The following is a 16970-nucleotide window of genomic DNA, read 5'->3' on the forward strand; positions in this document are numbered from 1 at the left end:
GAACATGTGCTGCAGCGGCCAACATCACACAGGAAGAATCTGCATATCCCAATATATGTATATGAAACTGTTTTGTAACTGTGAGCTTCTGATGAAAACACAGGGCTGTGTTACTGCTATGTTTGCAACTGTTGCTGAGGGAACAAGGAAAAGGTTCAAGTGAAAGATGCTATCCTGTTGCATTATGGGAAATGTAGGCACCAGTGTGTTCTGAGCCAAGATTCAGACCGTTTTCTTTGCCAAGCACCACAACTTCATGGAGGTGCAATAACAAAAAAGCGCCTGGAGCACTCTGTGCTTTTATTAGGTTCAGGGCTGTGGTGGACGGTGAACACACTGGTAATCCACCTTTAATACGTACACAGTCCACAACCCCAGTGGCATCGATACAGAGTTGACATGAGGATCAGAGTATTTTGTCTTTTCAAACACATTGTAGACGCTGTCAGACGAGTAAAGGCAAAATACATTCTGACACATCAGTTTCCTCCTGTGAATGTAACTCTGCCAAATACTCATTTGGTCATTTAACACAGAACAGTCAACACAAATGCAATGACCACGTAGTGGTAATTTTCCAAGCCTGCTGATGTTTAATGCTGCTGCTGTTTTGCTGCTCAGGGTCCAGATGGAAGAAGAGGGCCACTTGGCAGGGAGGTAGGAGAGGCGATGACCCAACACTCAGGTCTGTTAGTGCTGCGTTCTATAACCAGCCCACAGAAACTAAGCCTGTGTGTGTCTGCAGGGTGCACCTGGAGCGCTGGGAGATCCAGGACTAACAGGCAGCCCTGGTGCTTCCGGTCCACAGGTCAGTCATCTGACAAAAGCTCACAAACCTTAAAGGAATAATCCAACACTGGAAAATCCCCTTGTTGCCATGAGCAGAGATTCAATAGAATTGAATGACGATGTCAGTTTTGGCTCGGCCCAAACGCTGAGAGCAGGAGCAGACGAATCAAGAGAGCCACCTTTCAACAGCCATTTTACCTAAAGCATATGAGGACCGCTGTCTTAAACCAGTCCATGTCGTCTCTGTAGGGTCCCAGAGGGGTCAGAGGTCAACCTGGACCAAGAGGACTCCCTGGGCCTCCTGGACCTCAGGTCAGTGTTTAAATCATTTAGTCTTCTTCACCAGCCCCACAGAAGCTCAGCTGATCTGTGACACCCAGTAACCCCTCAAGTTGTATTTTGATTGCGTTCTCCTGTTGCATCTTGTCCATCAGAGCTGCCCGAAGCCCAGCGTGACCCCTCTATATTTTGTTTAGTCCAACCAACAGTCATACTCCTAAATTATGGAGATCACTGCAGAGAAAAGCAATAAAAATTCTCATCTGGGAAGGTGGACGTGTTTGTGCAGGGAAAATGACCTAAAAGATGATTACAGTAGTTCTCATTTAATTTTTGTTTGTTCAGTTACTGACTCCAGCATTTAACATTTTACTGGTACAAAACAAAGCATCTCATTGTGTGAAGGAAATTAAATTGTAAACAAACTAGTACCACAGTAACAAACTGTCAGATTAGTTATGTAAACACATACAGAGCCTTCCCTCCAAAATGTGGAATGTTGCATGAAAGGAAACGACTCAAGTAAAGTGTAGTCATAAGGTAATGTACTGAAGTACTGGAGTAAATGTACTTCTACCACTCATTATAATGTGAGGAGCATCTAAAGCTTCTTTGGAAATAAAGTGTTTAAATGTGAATTTTTCATTTTTGATGTTGTATCACTCCTTAATAACTGGTAGATTACTCTTTGTGAGAAAGTACTCAAATTGTATTTGACAACAGCGACAACAGCGCTTAACCACCAGCGGCAACGACGCTAACCGGTTAGCACATCTTAGTCCCCTACACACAGGTCTAAGTGCTGACCTTAAACTGATGTTATCTATTTAATAAGACCAGATTAAGTTTGTAAAACACAGGTGTTTCCCTGTCCATGTGCCAAGTTTTTCTTGTACTTGTTGCTGGTGCAGGTTGTACAATTAAAATCAGAGTCAGAAATATCTTGTCAGAGCAGATTCTTTCCAGGAGGCTCAGCGGGGAAATAAAATGTGTTCCCAAGAGGCTGTGTCATTCATTACAGCTGCTTTCAGTTCGTTTACTTGACGCATCGGTGCCTTGAGAACACTAAAGTCTGTGACTATGTCTGTTTCTTGAAAATGCCCATTTAAATTCTAGAGGCCAGGCGTAGAGCTGATGTGTACTTCCCCAGTTTTCTGTGCTTGTCCTGTTTGTGTAGTATTTTTCATATACAAGTATTTTTTAACCATTTTTACTTTTTGTATTTTAAGAAACTCTGTCAGTGAATAGTTCAAAACAAAAAAGGTTTTACTGAAGCATATGTCAAATGTGTACTTTTAACTAAAGTATACTTAAGTACAGTTGTGAGTATCTGTACTTTACCCGAGTATTTCCATGTCCTCCTACTTCATACTGTGACTTCACTCCATGTCAGAGACAACCCGTGTACTTTTTACTGCACTACATGTATTTGATAATTTCAGCTCCTTTTCAGAATCAGATGAATCAAATCAAACACAGTAGAATCATCAGACTCTATTGATCCTATTGATCCTGGGAAATTCACCAGCTACCCAGTAGGATGTAAAGTACTTCACAGTATAAGTATATAAGCTGCCATGAGCAGAGATTCAATAGAACTGAATCAATCAGTAGGATCCATTAGTATCAGAGACATTAATGTGAAATAGGCCATTCTGCAGGATGTATACTGGCACTTTAGATACTTAAAGAATATTTGGCTGCTAATACTTTTTGAATGCAGGACTTTTACTTGTAACAGAGTATTTTTATACTGTGGCATTGCTACTCTTCCTGCAGTAAAGGAGTACTTCTTCCAGCATAGTAGAGCTTAATTATGCATGTTCAAGAAATAGATGGAGCCACACATATATAGCAGTAAATAGTGATAATATATAGCAGTAAAGATAACTCTAAGAAAAGTCCATTTTAAACAGCAGAGGCCATGGAGCTGCAGTGATGTTTGGACGGGAGATTAGACACTGAATCATGGGTCAGAGATGAGAACGTTGCTTCTGACTGAGACAAATACACAGAGTTGCAGTAGTCAAGCTGGAAACAGATAATAGTATGTCAGACTTTCTCCATGTTTGTGAAGGACAGAGAGGAGACAGTCTTTAGGTGCAAATGCTGGGCGTGGAGAACTCCCTGGACATGCTTTTTGAGTCAGTATGACACCCAACACCTGCCTCACAGTAAAGCTGCTTTGCCTGTTGGTTAAATAAACACATGTTGAAGCCGTGGTGAGCGTTTACAAAGCTTGTTCTTTTGGTGATGCATTTAAGGACCCTCAGATAATGGAGACTCGTGGTGGTTTCAGCTGTGCTCCTCCTCTGACTCCTTTGGTTTTTCCTGCAGGGGACACCTGGTGCACCTGGAAACCCTGGATCAACCGGACGCCCTGGAAATAATGGACAGAAGGTGTGTGACATAAAACCATCTTGTCCCCTCGCTGATGATCCAACAGACACATCACCATGTCAACACAAGATCATGTTAGGTCTGAGCAGATGTTGTGAAACTGGAGCACACTAATCCAGTGGCAGGTTGTGCTAACAGCTAATTCATCTTTAATTTGCAAAGTGTCAGCAAATAAATATAAATGCCAGCCCCCTAAGTTGAATCAAGTGATGAAATACATGAGCTGCTAACATCTTCAAACAAAACCAAAGCTCTGATGGTCTAGTTTGAGTATTCACCCTGCAGACTGGACCTGAGTCAGACCTGGTTTGATGTTGTAGGGCCAACCAGGAGATTCAGGTGGAAAAGGTGCCCCAGGATCACGGGGACCCAGAGGACTGCCGGTACGTGTCTCTGTATACTGTACAATATGACCTGTGTAAGTGGTGCAGTTGCCTGTGTGTAACTCTGCAACTGGCTGCTGTCTGCTTCAGGGTCAGGATGGTCGAGATGGTTATGGACCTGCAGGACCCAAAGGTGGAAAGGTAGAGGGGACGTTACAGTATGAAACATCACAGTGTTGCTGCTCTAATGAATCCTGCACATTGTGTATTTAGAAAACTGTTGAGTGTGATCATTTTTGTCCCCACAGGGACCCCCAGGTTTCCCAGGGAACCCTGGTCTACCGGTGAGTCCAGTCATTCTCATTGAAGCAGCGCAAACTAAACAAAGTCAGTCACTGGCGACCAAATGAAACTGGACAGTGATTTTGTTTGGTCACATTTTGGCTCTTATACCAGTTCAGACTCCAGACATCACAGTGAGCTGCAGGTTGAAGCACAGAGCGTCAGAGATCGTGTTAAACTGCACCTCGGTGTTTAGCTCACAGCCAGAGACGCGTGTGTGAGATTACACTTCATGCACCTCGAAGGAAGGAGTACCATGTCATTCACTGGCTTCTAGCAACAAACCTCCACTTTGCCTCCAGTGTTTCACTTTAAAAGTCTTCTTTTTGCAGGAGGCATGTTTGGAGTAAAAGGATATATTGACAACAGGCTGAATTTACAGTACGTTATGTACACTGTCATCTGTCCAGTTTGGAGCCTGGGTTGAGACCCCACATGTTTTTGTTTATTCCTTTAATCATTCATCTCAGTGGGAAAATCCAGAAATGGAAGCGACTGTGTACTTAACCAAGAGTTTAGGAGTTTGTGATATCCAGATAAAAACCAGAGCCAAAGGTCTGAGAGACAGGGAGCGGCTGAGGTCAAATAGTGGTTCGGGGTCAACTGTGGTTCAGTGGGTAAAGCGGTCGTCTCCCAACCAGAAGGTTGGAGGTTCGAATCACGGTGTCTGTCGAAGTGTCCTTGAGCAAGGAACTGAACCCCCAACTTGCCCCCTATGATTAGAGCCATCAGTGTGAGTTGGCGCTGCAGATGGCTGCCCTCGGTTCTGTACCGGAAACAAATTCCTTGTATGTGTAACATACTTGGCCAAATAAAGGTGATAAATCATAGCATGAGCTCTGAGTTTCTGTTTCTGCTTCAGGGAGAGAACGGACTGCAGGGACGCCAAGGAAATCCAGGACGGCAAGGGAACCGAGGTCAAGGGGTGAGTGGGGACAAACCTGTGATTTGAGGGTTTTTAAACAGTGTTTTTGCATCATCACTAACTTTTACCTCTGGTCTGATTCACTCAGGGAAACACAGGCAGGCCAGGGGAGGACCAGGTGAATTTCTGAGAGTCAGTCCTGCTGTGAGTCCACTGTACAGGATGTTGCAGAGACGTAGCCAGAAGCTGTGGATCTTCCCTACTCGCTAAAAGCCCAGTGCAGAGTTCTTATAGTGCCGATCTTAACAGAATGGAGAGAAAGGGTTAACTGTGTCTCTTCCTCTGCTCTTCCCAGGGTCCCAGAGGTCCTCCCGGAGGCCAAGGCATGCCTGTAAGTCCACCTCACCTGCCAACCTTAAGGCGCATACTAAATCCTATACTGAGTGTTGATATGTGCGGCCTGCTCTGTTTCCTCAGGAGTGTCAGCTGATCACCTACATCAGAGACAACTGTGGTAAGTGATGTTTGTGAACCAGTGCTTCTGTCGATAAGATGCAAAACAAGCGTTTGCTGAGTCTGATTTTCACCAGGGGACACGTGTTTTTGTGTCCCCTGGTGTTTTTGTGCCATTCAGTAACTCTGACAACCTTGCTTGAACTCTAAACATTATTTTTCTCCTCTGCACAGCTTGTTGCGCTGGTATGTATGTCTCCATTTTGCTTCTCAGGAGAATATGGTGAGTGAGAATTTACTGTTGAGACGCTAAAGTGGGATCATTCAGTGAATGTTGTAGTAGCACCTTTGAACCTTCTTGGTTTGACTTGTTTGGTGTCAGTTTAATGGTTCAGGACAGAGGTCGACAGTTACATCCTCTCTCTTACTGTTTTAAATAGAGAAGTCACTGTTGGTGTCTGTTCTTTACAGTATGTACAGCATGTGGTGCAAAGGTCAGTGCTACAAGCATGAATGTGGGTGGAGGTTCTGCCTAAAAGCTTAATGGTGGTTATCTCTTGAAAACAAGAAAACACATTTCTGTAAACTGTGTAAGAAGAAATCATGCAGAAGGCTATAAGAATGTGGTTGAATGATGTCTTTGACTTAAATTTGTAAATATAGTATCTTCAACTGTCATATCGAGTGTTCTACAGTTGGTTCAGATAAAATCCAGATGTAATTTATTACACTCTTCTTTACAATTAGCCCCAGACATGTTTTTAATGAGCCACATGCAAATCAGTGTTGGTTCTAGTCCGTGCCAGAGGCTGACACTAATACCTGAAGCACTAGAAGAAGAATAACATGTGCACTTCACCACTTTGAACCGTCATACAACTAACATAAACACATTGCTCCCTCCTCTGCTCAGACCACAGACCTCAGAGGTTATTCAGGGCTCAGAAACACAACAGCAGCATTGGGTCTTCTGTATGATCATGTTTCATTTGGTGGAGTTGCTTTCTTCCTGTTGCTTTCATGAGATTCCATCAGTGAGAGCAACTGTCCAACAGGCGCACGCGTCGCGGTGGTGGGATACAGCGCCTACACCAAGTACCTGATCCGCTTCCAGGACTACCATCGCAAGAAACAGCTGATTGAGGCAGTGAAGAGCATCGCCCTGGAGAGGACGGCCAACCGGCGCCAGCTGGGGGCCGCCATGCGCTTTGTGGGTCAGCACGTCTTCAAACATGTGCGAGCAGGAGTCATGATGAGGAAGGTAGCAGTCTTCCTCTCTAATGGGCCCTCACAGGATGCAGAAGACATCATTACTGCTGTTATGGAGTACCGGGGCCTGGACATCGTCCCAGCAGTCATTTCTCTGCGGAACGCTCCAGCTGTTAGACAGGCCATGGAGGTAGGTTTGGTAAACTGAGACTCAGGAGGATCACATCTGAACCTGTCCCTTCAGTTCTTCACTCAGTTTTTTTTTAATCTGTTCCCCAACAGCAGCTCAGAGTAGAAACATCAGAGCTTAAGACTCTAGTCCAAAAGAAAGCAAAAAGCATCGGCATCATCCTGAATCCTCCTTCAAAACTTTCCAGGGCACTGATCACCCTCATCTTCTCCCTCTCTCAGTGCTTTGTTCCTTCCATGCCATCCTCTCATGTTAGGCCCTCGCAGATCCCTTTCATTCCCTTGTCAATACTGTGTCGACGTTTATCGCATCCTTCTTGCTGATTGGCTGCTGGGAACATCGAGGTGTCTGAGGTGTCAGAGCGGGATGATCCGGCTCTGTGTGATGAAACTGAAACCAACTGAAACCAAACCAACACAGTGATTCGGGCCTCATCACGACTCTGACAGACAAAGAGCAGATTAGTGTCCCTAACTGCAGCTATGCCTGAAACTGACCCCAAAGCCTTGAAACACATCAGCATCATCTCAGTAGGAGAAAGATGTTTGAGCTTGGGGATTAATGAGATGTATTTGTATCTGTTTTTCCTAATCCTCTACTTCATCTCACACAGTCGTCGTCAGAGCTGTGAGTACTGACAGCTGCTGCTTCTTCTCAGGTCGATGACTCGGGGGGCTCCATCTTCACGGTGCTGGGGAGGGACATGGCCGCAGACCTGAGGAAGGTCAAGAACTGTGCCATCTGTTATGGTGAGCGCCAAGGCTCGTGCTCAGATCAGTCACACAGGAATATTTCTCCACCTTTCTGCTTCAGCCTTCACTTCACTCGCAGTCAGAGGTCGTAGTGCTTAATGCTCAGTGATCAAATCTTTTGAATGAGATTCTTGTTTACAGAAGAGGGATTAGAATCAGTACGACCTTTCAGCCCTCTGTTCTCATTGGGTCCAATTTTTGATTCTCTGTTTAATAACAAAGTGTTTACTCAAAGTGATGAACTGGTTTTCATTTTCTGACACTTGGTGCTTCTACTCTGCAGAGCAGTTTTTACTATAGTGCATTTGTCTGACAACTAAAGGTACTTCACAAATTAAGATTTTGCAAACAAAATATATGAAGCATATATTCACAATATTACTGTCAGCGGTACAGAATGGGAGAGCTGAAACACTAAATGCAAAGGAAATTGATATTTCAAGCTGGAGGCTAAAAGTCTTGTCAGCATGGACACGTCTGGGGCATCAAAACTACTTGTTGTGTTAATGAGGTTTGGAGGACATTTCCTTCAGAACACACACACTAACAAGCTGCAGGCTTGTTTCCTGGCCAACCCAGGAGACGTCCTGCCACCACTAGGAGCCAGAACAAGTTGAATCCTTTGGAGCAGCCACAGTAGAAGGGCAGGTTCAGTCCCATCACAAAGATAAGTGTCTGTTCTGGTCAGCAACCACTCAGCAGGTTTCTGTTTCTCTAGACCCATGCAAACGCTCGGAGGAGTGTGCCGTCATCCAGAAACCAGAACCACCTCAGCAGGTTGATGTGGACCTGGTCATGGTGGCGGACAGCTCCAGAGAGATGCAGGCTGATGAGTTTACTGGTGTCCAGCAGCTGCTGGGCTCTGTGGTGGATCAGCTGGCTGTGAGCCAGAGTCCGCGCCAGACCAACAACCAGGCCCGCGTGGCTGTAGTCCAGCAGAGCGGCACCCAGACTCCCAAGGTGGAGTTTGGCCTGCAGACCTACCAGGACCGCGACCTGATGAGGAGCCAGATCCAGAAGATGCAGCAGCAGGGCGGGTCCTCTGCGCTGGGGCAGACGCTGGGGCTCCAGTGAGGGAGTGGCGCTGTTTGTGGTGGTGGTTGGAGATCGCTACAGCCGCACGCAGGTGGAGGAGCTGGCCAGTCTGCCTGTGCAGCAGCACCTGATCTACGTGGGCAGACTGAAGGCAGATGAACAGGGCTATGCCCAACGCTTCTTCCGGTGTTTCCTCTCCGCCCTCAACAGTAAGAGAAGGCTCTGACCCAGGCTGGTCATTTATCAGCTTTAGCCAAACCCAGGTCACATTCATGAGGAACTTGCAACACATTTTTTATGTTTCTAAGCAACAGTAAACATGAAGTACTTTGCTCTAGTTTATATTAAAGCACCATTACACTCAGGAGGAAATACCTGCATACTTTTTACTACACTGATTTGACATCTTGCTCCTTGGCTAAACCAGAGCACAGTATGAGGGAGGATTTATTGTTACGTCACAAAATATAAATTAGTTAACCACCTCAACAAGCTTGACTTTCAAATTTGGCAAATGATGAATAAATTAGTCATAATAATCTGATAATGTAACACTAAAGGAACCAGTCAAAAACTTAAATATTAAAATATAATTTTAGTGGCTATAATACAGATAATAATGTACTTAATACAGATTTTGAACGTAGGACTTTTACGTGTAATGGAGTATTTGTGTCACACAGTATATGTGTTATTGCCACTTTTACTTAAATAAGGGATATAGATGCTTTATCCAACACCAGGTCAGTGTACAGTATTTGCCTTGTTCCTGTTTCAGAGGGAATCAACACGTATCCTCCTCCATCATATAAACAAAGCTGCGAGCAGCTGGCCAGTCAACAGGAAGGACAAACCTTCATCAATGAGTAAGTCCCACTGTCTGCACGATGAGTTTGTGGTAAAAAATTGAGTTATGTTTTTAAAGGCCAATAAATGAACTAGCTTCCACTTCCAATTATTTGGTTGTGGTCTTAGTCCTCTATCAGAGTACAACTGATTGTGTTAAATCTAAACACAACACTTTGGTCTCTGGGAAAGTGACAGAGCACTTATGAAGTTATAATTTAGCTGCAAGAAGAAACTAAATGTTGTAACAGGATTGAGGCACCGCTGGCTTGACAGCAGAGCAGAAACATTGTGGCAGGACTGTAAAGGTGACTGATCTGTGATTTGGTCGCCGTGCGTCCAGTCAGGGGCAGGCCGGGGTGGAGGAGCTGGAGGAGCTGAAGGGGGTGGAGGTGAGCTTTCAGGAGCAGACAGGAGGACAGTCTCAGGCTGACCTGGTGGACATCAAAACAGGAGACACTCTGAACGGTACAGCACACATACTCACACTGTCAGTGCACTGTGATCAGTGATTAGTCAGAGCTGGGTGAAACGTTCAGTCCTGATCCACATGTATCCCATTAACACAAATAGCAGCTGCAGTCTGTTGACATGAAAAGCGAGCCGATCAAACCAACTCCAGTATGAGCTGCTGATGAAACCTGTCAATCTGATGCACACCGTTCATCACACAGTGGGAGATACTGGGTGATGCCTCGGAGACTGGGCTCAACGAGATGTAATGTTTGTGATTCCTGTGGAACTCCAGGGCTTCACACCTGCAGGTTTCAGTCTCAGAACCGTCCTGTGAGCTGTACATGTGCATCATATCAGGATCTCACCTGCACGGACGGTTGATCTCTCCCATCTCCACTGTCTCCTTGTTGTAGCCCACACTGTGATGACTGGACTGAACCCGCTGGATGTGTTATGGGATATGATGCTTGTCTGGAATGAGTCATATGTCTGCATGTTTTTTTCTGGGGCAGCGGCTTTTACACACTCTTTGATCAATAGTAAAGATCAGAAGTGAGGATCATGCCTCTGGCCGGGCGCAGGGGGCCTGTAGGACTGTTCTCAGTGTTTGTGGTTAAACGTGTGTGTTCTGATTTCAGCCTGGTGTCAGCTGGATGCCGATCCTGGTTTCCAGTGTGCTCACTATGTCCAAGTATGGTTCTTTGACAAACACATCGCTGCATGCTCTCCCTTCTGGTATGGCGGCTGCGGCGGTAACGCCAATCGCTTTAACACGGAAAGTGAATGTTTCTGGACATGTGGCAGCCATAGTAAGTCCTGGAGCCGCCGGTGTCTCTGTGCACTAACCTGTTTTTAACTGACTGCCACTTTAATTCTACATCAGTCTGAATGTTTAATATTAACAGTCTCATCTTTTTTACATTGTTTTATGTCTTTGGCATTGTGTCTGTTTGTACAGTGAGCTCTGTGCCGCTGTTCAGCTCAGGATCAGGGACATTACACACAAAATGGTCAGAGTATAACTGCTGATTTTATAGATTGATGAACAGTATCTGGTTTTCATGTAGTTAGTACAGTTTGGGAATCGATTGGTGAAACAGTTTTAGTCTGTAGATACCACGGTGTAGATGGATTTCTCATTTACTAATAATTGAGGATACACGGCAGAGGGGAAGAAAATCCACCTACAGTAAAGGCCTACATATATGTGGACAGTTTTAGTATATGGAAATAAAGTAATTTGCTGAGAAGTAGTAAAACATTGTTTAGAGGTAAATCTCTGTGTTTGGCTCTCATCCTCAGTTCTAAAACATTTTTTTTTAGCTTTAACAGACACGTTTCTGCTGAGGAATGAACAGCAGCATTAACAAAGGAAAAGCTGCCCAAGTTAAGAAGCTTCATTATATGAGCTTTAAAAATTATTTACCATTAAAATACAGCAGACAGCCAGTAAATGCCAGATGTTAGTGTGAAAACCTCCCGCAGCATTTACAGCAAAGCTTCCTCATAAGAAAAACATCATCAGAATTACTGCAGGGCATCATGGAAACTGAGTCGTCATACCTGTTTGTGATTTCCTTTTTTCTCTGTATTATCATAGTCGTAACAATGTGACGTATTTTCCATCAAAGCCTACGACCAAGTCGCACTATGCTTTGCTAGAATTGACAGAATGAATGTCCAGTGAAGCTGCAGCATAATGATGTATTAACCTGTAACCTCTGATGTCGTCTGACAGGTGTGAACACCGTGCCTGCGCCACAGCTGACCTCTGCCTCCAAAGGTAAAAACTCAGCCACTGATGTCATGTTCATTCCTTCAGAAGGTGATGCAGGAGAACATCTGACAGTGGTATGCGTGAATTACAAAATGTCTGTTAATAAGTGAGAACATGTGCAGAGAGCAGGAGGCTCAGCCTTTAAAATCAGGGTCTAATGTGTTCTCATGAACAAAGTCAGGGGGAAACGTGGCTCTCTGCACTCCGTAAAATCACCTAAAAATCAACCAGGCTTTCAACCTGTTCATTGTAAGTGCTTTCGTTTTGCTGGTGGGTGCATGAGGCAATTTGTTTCCCACAGTTTGACCACAGAGTGCTGGCTTCTTCTTGGTTTGGTTCTGAAAAATATTAAAATAAAGACTGTATTTGAGTCTTGTTGAGCAGCCACTGGATTCTGCTGATCTCTCTGAAACATCACCATGTGGAGACCTGATGCCCACATAAAGTCTGTCACAATCACATCATCACATTTGATGGGGGTGATATAAATATACAAAGTGGCTCCAGATGTCCTGGACTGACTTCGTTTGGCTAAATTGGTTGCACGCCATAAATGAGTGCAGTGCACGCTGTGCACATGGCTACCTTGGACTCCATTCCCCACCCTCCCCCCGGGTGTAGGGCTCAGGAAGTTGTTGGGGGCTTTGTCAGACACTCACTGGTTTCCCTGCTAACCCTGGGCTTACCAGCTCTGTCCAGCATTGTCCCCAGCCACACTAATGTAACTAAGCACCAGATGGGGATGAGCCTGCTCTCTGTGTATCTGCCTGTAGGGGGCAGCAGTGAGCCCAGTGTAGCCTGGTGCACAACACAGGTGGAGAGACAAACTGGTTGGTTTGGCAGCTTCTCTTTGTCCAAGCCCCAGTTTCATGAAGGTGATAATATTATAGATAAAACACAGTGCAGATGAACAGCAGCACAACCTGCAGACTCCACAGTGACCACGCAGGTGAACCAACAACTCTGTGAAACAGTCTGAACACAAATTGAACATCACCACCTTCATGGACGAGGATTCACTGGATTAGGCGGACTCAGTCTGAGGCTGGGGTTCCTAATAAACTGCATGTATATCCCATTAGGATGTGGCTGAAGACAAATGTTTATCTCAGCAGGATTAGAAATGCAGCAGACCAGTGGCGAAACACCTTAAACCCAGAGGGCGTCACCACTCAGAAATCATCAGTAAACCAGTCACAGGGCTGTAACGATGTACCTGTCCTGTCTCCATCCAGAGTCATGCTTCCTGAGCCAGGACCCCGGCAGCTGCTGGGACTACACCGTGATGTGGTTCTTTGACACCGAGCAGAATGAATGCTTCCGCTTCTGGTACGGTGGCTGTGGCGGCAATGAGAACCGCTTCCGTACGCAGGAGGAGTGTGAGAACCTGTGTCTGACCAAGAGCCGATGAGGACGTCATCACCGGCCGGATTGGAGAAAAATACAGTGTACCAGATATCTGACAGGACAACACACGCATCTTCAAAAAAAAAAAAAAAAAAAACAAAAAAAGGACACCAAGGCAACTTCACTTCCAGCTGAGTCAGCTCTGGGACGGTCGGACCAGTTCCAGCTAAAACGCCTTCAGGGAAAGTCTAAACCGTTCCACAGCTGAGCACCTCAGAGTCTTAGTCTTCAGGAAGACCTGCCCCTGGGTTGTTCTTGAACATGCAGGCTTGATTTTCCTCAGAGCACCTTCTGTTTGTCAGTACCCTACAGCTCTTTATAAAACTGCCAATAAATCTTCAACATTTTGCGCCAGAAAATTCGAACTGCTCAACGTTGACTCCATCGACCAACACATGTCAGACATGTCTAGATTTTTTTTTCTCAGACAAGGTGCTATTTTTATGAAGCAGATTTGCTGAGACTAAAAATGAATGTTCCAAGAAATCACATCAGAATTGACATAGTATGTTGATGTAACTGAGCCTGGTATCCACATGTTGTTTTCAAAATAAAAGACTAAAATCATCTCAAATCAGCAACCAGTCCTGAAGGTTTCTGCAAGTGAAACCCCTCAGATCCTTGTGTAATTTCAAGTTTTCAAAGACAGTGATATAAAGTTTTTTGAAGATATTAAACTGTTATCACCTCAGTGGCCATCAAGAGTGTGACTATTTTAACTCAGCCACCAGACATCACACATCAGGGCAACTACAACTCTTACTTTCACAGGTCTCAGCAGCTATGAGGACATTTTACTCTGCTCTCAGATGTGAGGCTGTGAGAACTGTGGTGAATAGCTGAGACAGTCACTGGCACTACAGCCTCACTGGAAAATTATTTTCAGATATGATTTTCTTAGACAATCCCAGCACAAACAGAAAGGAAACTTGACTTGGAGCTTTAGTACAGTCTACACTTCGGCAGATGGACAAATGATGTTCAGGACTTGTAGCCAAGGCCCAAGACCCCTTCTCTCTCGCCAAACCATAACTTTGTCCCACCTGTGTATCCTGTCTGCTGCACACTACCAACTTGAAGCCAAGATGTCAAATAAAAAAAAACCCTGATTATTACTGGCCTCTTAAAAAGCTGTCATACATCAGCTTTTAATAATGAACAATCTGAACTTTCCATCAGGTTTCAAAAACCCAGACTCCTAGAAAAAATGAAGAGACGATGATCTGATGGTGCAGATGTTGAACGCCTGTCCAGATGTTGCTGTGCAGATGCCTTGCCTTGTTGTTCAACTACATGCAGCAAAGTGTCGGTAAATAAGATGTTACAAGTGCCAGAGCTGTGAAAGTAAGACCTAAAGTTTTACTGTAGTGATGAGTGAGCTGTTGAACTGACATGGGGCAGATCACTGCTCAGGCCGTGGTGGAGCTGAGAGTAAATGTGCAGTGTCTCATCTGTTCAGCGTCTGACTGACTCCACAAATATAAACGCATGTCTGGAGCAGCTGCAGAATGACTGAAATCCCTTAAAAGGATTGAAATGTCTGTGTCTGGTCCAGACGTTGAGGATTCAACCGTTGTTAGTGGGCTTGTGCTTTATCAAACTGACCAGTGATGCTTCTTGTAAAAAACGACAATAAAGAATTAAAGAAAACCTTGTTCTTGTTGGATGATGTTTGTTTGTTTGAAGGAGATTTATATCCAGTCGCTGCTGCTGTGTTTATAATATAGAGATTCTCAGAATAACTGTTTTAGAAAACCATGGGTTTTGATTACAGACGTTAAGAAGCTGTTTTGACAGACACTGAAAATGTCTCACCATGGGGGTTCTGTAGACAGTCTGACTGTGCTCCAAGTCCTGGTTTTTACATCGTTCTGTTCTGCTACACTACATTACATGAGGTTGTGTTATGACACTGAAGCTAATGGGTCCCAGACAAATGGTGTCTTGTCAGAGGTTAAACTGTATTTATGTTTTGTTCCCCATACAAGAGAAGAAGCGTTCAGCATGAGGATCAACCAGTGTTTGCCATGTCCAAATCTGAGATCACGAGCAGTGTAACTTGTGCACAAAGTGCTGACAACACAAAGCTGGTTGGTTAATGAAGATGATCGCCACAGTTAAGTTTTACCTCATCTGAGAAAGCCAGCCTTCAGATTTTACAACTGAGGCCACTATTGAATAGGAGGAAGACATCCCAGTTACGTCTCAAATAATTTATCAAAGATTGAAGTTATTTTACTGAAAGAATGAGGAGAGCTGGTTTTAGCTGCTGATTAATGACCAGATTTTATTTAGCAGGAGGACAAATTGAACGTCAGGCCAGGTGGTTCATCTGTCGCTAGTGACATTTCTGCAGCAACAAAATCTATCATACAACATTTTATACAAGCTTCAAATTACACTTTATTACTCAGATTTTAAATAATTTATGTACACAACCATTACTATTGTAGACTGAACTGAACACTGTGGACTTTAGTTTTGGCTCCGCTGCCAATATACAATTTAGGTCTGCTACAAAACCACAGCACAGGAACAAACATGGTTGTATTTAATATGTAAAGCTCTCATGGCTACCATATGTCAAACTAATCCTGTGATCATTACTCTCACTGGTTCAGGTGATATGTCCAGTAAGGAGTGGATTTAAACCCAGTTCTACCCTTGAACCTCATCCAGAAAAACCTGGTGGAGGATAATAAACTCATTCTCTCTGATGACTAAACTGTGTACTCAGCATCCTTATGGAATTCCTTTAATCAGTCATCTGTATCCTAAGACAACTTCCCTTACAGTCTCCTCCTCTCAGACTGCATCACGTCATCACGTTGGATTTTGAAATGCTCTGCGTGGGCACGCTTCATGTCGCGACTGTTGAACACGACAAAGATCAAAGGTCACCCAACTTTTACATCCTTATACTGTACTTCAAAATAAGTATATTAAGTGCACAAATTAGTCGTGTGAAGCAGGACTGTTCCCTCTGTGACTCCTGCCAGGCTGTGCAGAAATGAACTGATCCACATGTAACAAGCAAATGGAGGCAGCTACATTCAGGGGTTAAACTTCCATCTCGTATGAGAAACCAAATGTCTCTCCTGCAGCTGCTGAAACTATACCATGGAGTGTTTATAAAACACACCCTGCCTGTGTGTACTGTTGGTGTGCCATTTTGTCATCTTCATTTCCACACTTTGACAATGCCGTCTCTGGACGAGGTGACGATGAAGCCCTGTGTGGTTTGAAAGGTGGCGATGTCAGTGATGATGTCGTGGTGTCCCACAGGGAGTGATTCCGGGCCGCGGCGTGGTGAGTCCTCCACCACGCCGGTCTTCTGTTTGCTGTGGATTTCCTGCAGGGACAGCAGGGTTTACACTGTCATTTATGATCTTACACTGACTCACAGAGGCCTGATGGGAAACAGACCTGTTTATAGAAGGATACGATCTGAACATCAACACAACTTCACAGTTAAGAGTCAAGGAGAATGAGAGAAACTGGTCAAATCGGCTTCAACAAGGTAGTGAAATAAGACCTGGACTTCGTCTTGTCATTACAGGTTACTGAGTGTCTACTGATGGACGAAAAATGGAATTTTTTTCTATTAAAAATGAAGTGTACATCACAGTGCAAAACTTGAAGGGGTTTGAGTGTTTAGGGACACTAGTGGACACAGTGTCAGAACTAGAGCACCAGTCTGGCGTCCTGTCAATGTCCCATTTGTAAACGTCGGACAGAACACACAACAGGTCATCTTTGTTCTTAAAAGTATTAGCAGCAGTGAAGCTAAATGTGACGTTTGTCCTGAGGGACGTTCTAGAAAACAGGTTGTGGGGTCAATACCATA

The 16970-nt window shown here is 44.4% G+C and overlaps 2 protein-coding genes across 6 annotated transcripts in view; one reads left to right on the forward strand and one right to left on the reverse strand.

The window, feature by feature from the left end:
* The window catches only part of LOC109970073 (collagen alpha-6(VI) chain-like), a 32717-nt gene extending 19497 nt beyond the window's left edge, over positions 1 to 13220 (forward strand). The window contains 20 exon segments of the mRNA XM_020617393.1: positions 622 to 657; positions 746 to 808; positions 1039 to 1101; positions 3406 to 3468; positions 3789 to 3851; positions 3942 to 3992; positions 4100 to 4135; positions 4996 to 5058; positions 5147 to 5176; positions 5354 to 5389; positions 5476 to 5512; positions 6450 to 6850; positions 7509 to 7599; positions 8321 to 8649; positions 8681 to 8846; positions 9416 to 9503; positions 9827 to 9951; positions 10578 to 10748; positions 11678 to 11722; positions 12952 to 13220. Coding sequence (XP_020473049.1) covers positions 622 to 657; positions 746 to 808; positions 1039 to 1101; positions 3406 to 3468; positions 3789 to 3851; positions 3942 to 3992; positions 4100 to 4135; positions 4996 to 5058; positions 5147 to 5176; positions 5354 to 5389; positions 5476 to 5512; positions 6450 to 6850; positions 7509 to 7599; positions 8321 to 8649; positions 8681 to 8846; positions 9416 to 9503; positions 9827 to 9951; positions 10578 to 10748; positions 11678 to 11722; positions 12952 to 13127 — 2133 coding nt within the window. The 3' untranslated portion in view covers positions 13128 to 13220.
* Positions 13221 to 15395: 2175 nt separating this feature from the next.
* Positions 15396 to 16970, reverse strand: part of pik3r4 (phosphoinositide-3-kinase, regulatory subunit 4) — a 21067-nt gene continuing 19492 nt past the window's right edge. For all 5 annotated transcript variants that reach the window (XM_020617447.1, XM_020617446.1, XM_020617448.1 and 2 more), the window contains one exon: positions 15396 to 16475. In XM_020617447.1, the coding sequence (XP_020473103.1) occupies positions 16305 to 16475 (171 nt within the window). In that variant the 3' untranslated portion in view covers positions 15396 to 16304. The remainder of the gene's footprint in view (positions 16476 to 16970) is intronic.

The sequence above is a fragment of the Monopterus albus genome, unplaced genomic scaffold, assembly GCF_001952655.1.
Source record: "Monopterus albus unplaced genomic scaffold, M_albus_1.0 scaffold189.1, whole genome shotgun sequence".
NCBI classification, from domain to species: Eukaryota; Metazoa; Chordata; class Actinopteri; order Synbranchiformes; family Synbranchidae; genus Monopterus; species Monopterus albus.